Raw genomic sequence first — 6,000 nt, forward strand, 5'->3', positions numbered from 1 at the left:
GCCTCCATCTCACTCACTTCCTGTCTTGTGTTTTCCATTTCATGTGCATTATGACCTTCCAAGGGCCACAATATAAAACATGCCCAGCACTGCCTTTTCTTGTACCCTCATGAGTTCCAGAGATACTCTGGCGATGATGCTGACGCGACATTTCAAGTAGCATTTGGCACTCAGCCTGCAGGGCGGAGTTTAGGAATCCACTTCAGCACTCTTCAGTGAGATTGCACTTTGCCCAGCTGCCCTTTGCCCATCATCTATTGAACATCAGCAATTATCGACTTAACTATTTAAATTGTAGTATAAATCACAGTTAACTGATATCGTGTGTGTCTGGTGTTTGCGTCACTTGGCATCAAGCGCTGTCTTCCCAGCGCTCGTTTTTTTGGGTGCAGCAAAAAAAGCAATTTAACAGCTAACATCGGCCGCCGACAGCGAAAGCTTGCTGCTGGTGCCAACTGAAGGAAAGCACCAACTGGTGGTAAATACAAACGCAAAACGTGCAGGGAACAGCATCTACATATTTCTTGTTTGACCCTCGGCCAGAGGAGTTCGAAAAACCTTACCGTCCCACAGCAGGTACTGCTTTTCACGCATGTGCTGCAAATTTCTGCGTCTGTTCAAAGTTTGCGAATGCGAATAGGAGAAAAAATGCTTCTTCTATGGTTCCATGTGTTTGCAGGGCAAATCCACTCCAAGTCAAGGCATGCCATTTCCTACTTAAAGGGATACTTTTCCAAGCATGACGTCATCTGAAGCCATCCCATAGGCCATCAGTACCACTACCAATGCTCTCGACGAGCTTGACTTTGCAGCCTGCATGTTGGATGATGACGGCGGTGCCATGACAAAGGTCTGCAAACCCTTCGTTGTACCATTTTCTCTAGGCTTACGCTGTCGGGACCTCCATCTTCAGCACACGTAGCGGCACAACCAATGCGCTGCATTTGTTTGATTCACGGCATGACGACTTACGCGGGCTAATTTGGCGCCGAATTTCAGTGTTCGTCCGCTGTAGCCTTAATATCATGCGCCACCAGGAAATTCCACCGACATAAGTGACTCTCGTCACAGAAGAGCAGCGGCCACCGCGGAACAGTCGTATTTTGCTGCGAGGTTAGTGACCTCGGTTCCCACCTGGGAGACCCAGGTTCGAGCCCCGGTTGCGCCGTGAACCATGAGCGCTAATATGGGCGCCACTGGCACAACAAAATGGCTGCGTGTCGACGCGCGACGCGTTCCTTTGTTACGGAGTCCTCTCCACCAGCCCGCCAATCAGCCTTTTCAGGTCATCTGCAACTGAAACTCTGGACGACGTCAGAACCAACCAGCTCAGCGGCGGATCCAGGGCGGGTCCGCGCATTGGCGGCTCCAGGGGCCTGCCCGGTCCATTGGTGCGCAAATGCCAATTTTGTCGAGTAACACTAATCCACATTTTTGCATTGGAAGTGACGTCCCTTATGAGTCAAGACCATAAGCGTTTGCTCCCAAAGAAATGGCGGGTTGCCTTCGAAGTTGTGTCGTGTGATACTAATGTGCACTAGTTTCGCAGTGCACGTATTTACGGACACAAGCCTTCGAAGCACACATTCCATTATGCGGCGCAGTTGTGTATAAGGTTTCATTTTAGAATCGATGCCGCATGCCTATAAGAAACGTCTGTGGGACTTGTTTAAGCAGAAGTAATACCACGGAGGTCCAACGCTTCGGCAGGATCTCTTGCCGTAGCAATAATGAAACACCGCGAGGGAGCCGTCCGCACGAGCCCATTCCAAAGGCGGCTCCTGCAAGACACATCCATTGAACAAGTGCCTAACAAACAAGCGCTTCAATGTGGCCGGCCCGACGTCAGCTGACGCCCGAGCGCAGCAGGCTGCCGCGCCGTTGGCCGGCCAGCATGATGAAGCCGTAGACGCACCGGCCGGCAGCACAGGAACGAAAAAAAAACGGCCAAATGCGCCGCCTCCACCGCTCGTCCAACGAGGGCGTGCTGAGGAGCCCGCCTTGTTGATGCTCCAGTGTCACGTCGGGAAGCGCTTGTTTAAAGCCTCGCAGGTATTATCACGATCGCCTTTTGGCAAACGCCACGTGCATCCTGAACAAATGACTGAATTCCACCCGACGCGGATGGCGGAATCCGGCTACAGCCGTTTCGGATTGACACATCAACCCAAGCTACCCCCCCCCCCCCCAATCACGGTTCGGTCGCTCGTGAAATCGCCTCGACGCATCCGTCACCGGTCCGCTGACCCGCACCGGTCAGGCCGTCCGGCCTGGCTCCGGGTCTGCTCGTCGGCGCACCAGGCGCTCGTCCACGCTGGCACGCGGGCGAGCGGTCAGGACGGCTGGACCGCACCAGGCGTGGCGCGCGCCGGCACGCCCTGGGAGAGTGCGCTGGACGAGCTCGTGCGACGAGCTCGTGCGACGAGCTCGTGCGACGTCGATGATCACGTCAGTGGTGAGGAGCACTGATGCCGACGACGCGCGCTGTAGTCGGCGGTGGCGCGAGCGACGGCGGCCACCAGCGCCAACGCACACGCGGTGGGGTTCACGCGTCACGGGCACATCATGCAAATACTGACGAGTGCATTGCTTCAAAGCGGGATAGGGTACCTTCGTTTGGTGGGATTTATGATTTCAATGCTGCCAACCGGCACAGCATAACGCGCGCAATGGTCCATGCACTCGCTACTGACGAGACAGAAAGCGCCGTTGCACAAACCACACCAATATAAAACACGTTCCCAATAAAGATAACACAAAGCCGGCTCCACCAGACTCAGCTACACTGCCGACTCCAGCGTAACAGCCCGATACAAACCACGCCACCAACAGCCGAACACGCGCCGACTGCACATGCGACACGGCTCGCCACCGTCCTGCGACGAGCGGCGGTGCCTCACCAGCGACGACCCGCCGGCGACCGCCCCTCCCGCCTCAGACGCCGCAGCGGAAGTCGTCGTCCTCGTGCACGTACGCGTGCTTGTCCAAGTCTCTCTGGCGCTGGAGCACCTTGTCGCACACGACGCAGGCGAACCGCGGCGGCCGCTCCGCCGGCTCGCCGCAGCGGGGCGCGTGCGCCGTCAGCGACGCCCGCATACGGAACGTCCTGCCGCACGCGCCGCACGCGAACGGCCGCTCGGCCGAGTGCGTGCGCACGTGCGCCTTCAGCGTGCCTCGATGACGGAACGGGCGACCGCAAACGTCGCACGCGTGGGGCTTCTCGCCGGTGGGGATGCGCACGTACGCGGCCAGAACGCCGCCGCCGCTGAAGCGCGCCCCGCACACGTCGCACACGTGCGGGCTCTCATCCGAGTGCACGAGCGCGTGCGAGGTGAGGTTGCGCCGCCAGCGGAAGCGCTTGCCGCACGTCGCACACGCGAACGGCCGCTCGTCGCCGTGCGCGCGCTCGCGCTGGTTGCGCGCGCCCGCCTGCGCGAAGCCGCGACCGCACACGCGGCACAGTTCGGGCCGCGCGCCCGTGTGCGCGTGACTGTGGCGCCGCAGCTCCCAGGCGCAGCGGCACACTCTGCCGCAGGTGCCGCACGACAGCCGCTGCTGGCCGTGCGGCGGCCGGCGCGAGACGGCGTCCTCGTCCGCGTCGTAGTCCGCGTCGCTGCCGCCGCCGTCGTCGTCGTCGTCGCCGGGTCGTTCCGTTCACTCTCGCGTGTCGCTGTCGGAGTGGGAGGCGTTCCCCGATGCCTGGCGTCCCAGCCTGCTCGCCTGGTCTGTTCGTCCGCTTGCGGGTGCGTCTCGTCTCATCGGGCTGTCCGCTTCTGAAAGAAACCGTGAGACCCCGATTGGCATCATGACAGCCAACTATTATAATACTGCAGATAACCGAACACTCAATTGACAAAGTGGGAGTTTCGTGACGGTCACGTTTTTCGTGCATTATTTCGGATAGTTCTCATGCTACGGGCGAGAGTGATAGCTGTCCAAATACGTGGCAGACCAGTTGCTTGCTCACGCCAGTTGTTTGCTGCTTGGTAGCTTCTTAATTGCGAAATAAACGCTGAGGCAACTCGCGCCCACCTGGCCCAGAAAATAAAATAAAAAGAAATGGTCTATTTGCCACTAGCAACATTGCTACGACATTCACGAAGCATCTGCAAATATTCATGCCAATCCGTTGACAAGTAAAAATATTTACAGCACATATACCAGCCAGCATGACAGGCATAACAGGGGTAGACTATACTTGAGGAAGAGTAACACTCGTTTGAGAGACACGACCGATGGTCAGCCCGGTGGCTCAGTTGGTTAGAGCGTCTGCCTTCCAATTCATTCACCGGTGGCGGGTTGGGTTCGAGTCGCTTCAGGTGCTCACTGCTTGCTGACTGGGGTGGCCTACGGCCGCGCTAAAGGTCAGGTGACGTCAGAGGGCAGAGCGGACCTTGCCGAACATTACGGCTCGTTAGAGGGCAGAGCGGTACATACGGTGACGTCAGAGGGCAGAGCGGACCTTGCCGAACATTACGGCTCGTTAAACTTTCGCTACCAAACTCTGCCGCTGACCTAGAATTTCGCGATCGGATGGTAGGCGTCAGGGATCACGCAACAAGCACTGCTTAACGAGCCCCCAGACTCCAAGGATCAGCGCATTCGAAATCTTCAGACTACTGTTTTATCAAACAGCAAACAGAAAAGGAATACTGGGATCACTGATAGTTGTACGCTACCAAAGGTCCGACGGAACCTAGTACGACGAAAACATGCGCAATGTTAAAACAGATCTGACAGCCCCACAAATGCAGATGCCAAACTGGTAACATCAGACCGAGCGGGAGATAGCAGCAAAACACGTTATACAGATTTTGAAAAAAGCACACGCACCAGTTGCGTCAGACAAATGACACGTACCAAGCACCACCGCGTTTCTTGCCAACTGCATCATCTTTAGGGTAGGCTTCACGTCCGGTGGATCACCCAGAACCGCCTGCAGCACCTCTGGGTTGGGTTTCACGTCCGGAGAAACATCTAAAAAATGGAGCTTGGCATCACGTCGAGATTTCACGGCAACCAATGCAAGCAGCGGCGTGTCAGGATGACACACATATCCTGACACACACCGGTGTGCCAGGATGACAGCTTCTGAAGGGTCAGCCGGGGACCGGCCGCAGGCGGCAGCTGCTGGCGGAGGTGCGCACGGCATCATCAGCACCTGCAAGCCCAGCGAAATTTCCGCTGAGCCGTTCAAAACAGAAGCTCATCAGCTCCTCTGTGAGTGCATTTTGTGAGGAGCATTATGCATGCACGCATCTATATCTCCATTCTCCTGTTCTTCTCCGAGAGATAAGGCTATTGCTACCGTCTAATATATGTTCACCAGCTCTTCCTCACGCTGACAATAGTAGACAGCAACAGAAGCGGGTACCAACAGCACGATACAACTTACAACACAATACAACTGCGGATACCGACAGCAATAGCGACTTCCAGCGGATACCCAGGAAGGATCACAGCTTTCGGGGATCTGCAATGCCTTATCCTGCCACATCCAGCTTCACAGGGTGTTACGATAACTGAAGCATGTAACTGGTAATCGAGATCGAGACCACATCAAGGACAGGCTTTTGATGAACTCACCAAAAAACATTCCGGACAATTCGGCACGAACCCAACCCCGGCCACGGCAACGCCCAGTCACATACAGGGAAGTTCACAGGCGACGTGGTGTAGAGGAAAGGAAACGGAACTTTCCCACGTGCTCCGTAATCCCAAGACCTGACAGCATAGGATCTATGGCCGTGTGCGCACGAAAGGACGCGCTGCCGGTCGTGACTATCAATAGGGACTGTGATTACTACAAGAAAAACGATGTCCCTCCTCGTTTGTTTGTTTGTTTGTCGCGTATGTGTTACCAGGGCTGGATGGGGTGGTGGTATGCATACATCAAGAGGCATGGGGGACTGGGCTGCAAACAGGTGTCGGTATGAAGGAGATCTGTTAGCAAATACAATTCCAAACAAAGGCAGACATCGCTTTTGTGCTGCAACACGC

The 6,000-nt window shown here is 56.1% G+C and overlaps 1 protein-coding gene across 1 annotated transcript; it reads right to left on the reverse strand.

Moving 5' to 3' along the window:
* Positions 1–2,934: 2,934 nt before the first annotated feature.
* Positions 2,935–4,084, reverse strand: LOC119092320 (zinc finger protein 771-like). Its single transcript, XM_037215288.1, has 4 exons — positions 4,080–4,084; positions 3,430–3,613; positions 3,157–3,387; positions 2,935–3,054 (listed from the first exon to the last, which is right to left on the reverse strand). Exons 1-4 carry the CDS (start codon positions 4,082–4,084, stop codon positions 2,935–2,937), a joined length of 540 nt encoding a protein of 179 aa, XP_037071183.1.
* Positions 4,085–6,000: the final 1,916 nt, after the last annotated feature.

The sequence above is a fragment of the Pollicipes pollicipes genome, unplaced genomic scaffold (genome assembly GCF_011947565.3).
Source record: "Pollicipes pollicipes isolate AB1234 unplaced genomic scaffold, Ppol_2.1 Scaffold_1600;HRSCAF=1878_pilon_pilon_pilon, whole genome shotgun sequence".
Taxonomy (NCBI): Eukaryota; Metazoa; Arthropoda; class Thecostraca; order Pollicipedomorpha; family Pollicipedidae; genus Pollicipes; species Pollicipes pollicipes.

Bases quoted from the DNA above. Each gene is read 5' to 3' on its own strand.
- LOC119092320 (XM_037215288.1), bottom strand. The intron at 3,388-3,429 runs GCGGGCGCGCGC...CACGGCGACGAG, and splicing joins GCGGTCGCGGCTTCGCGCAG to CGGCCGTTCGCGTGTGCGAC. The intron at 3,055-3,156 runs GTGCGCACGCAC...CGCTGCGGCGAG, and splicing joins GAGGCACGCTGAAGGCGCAC to CCGGCGGAGCGGCCGCCGCG.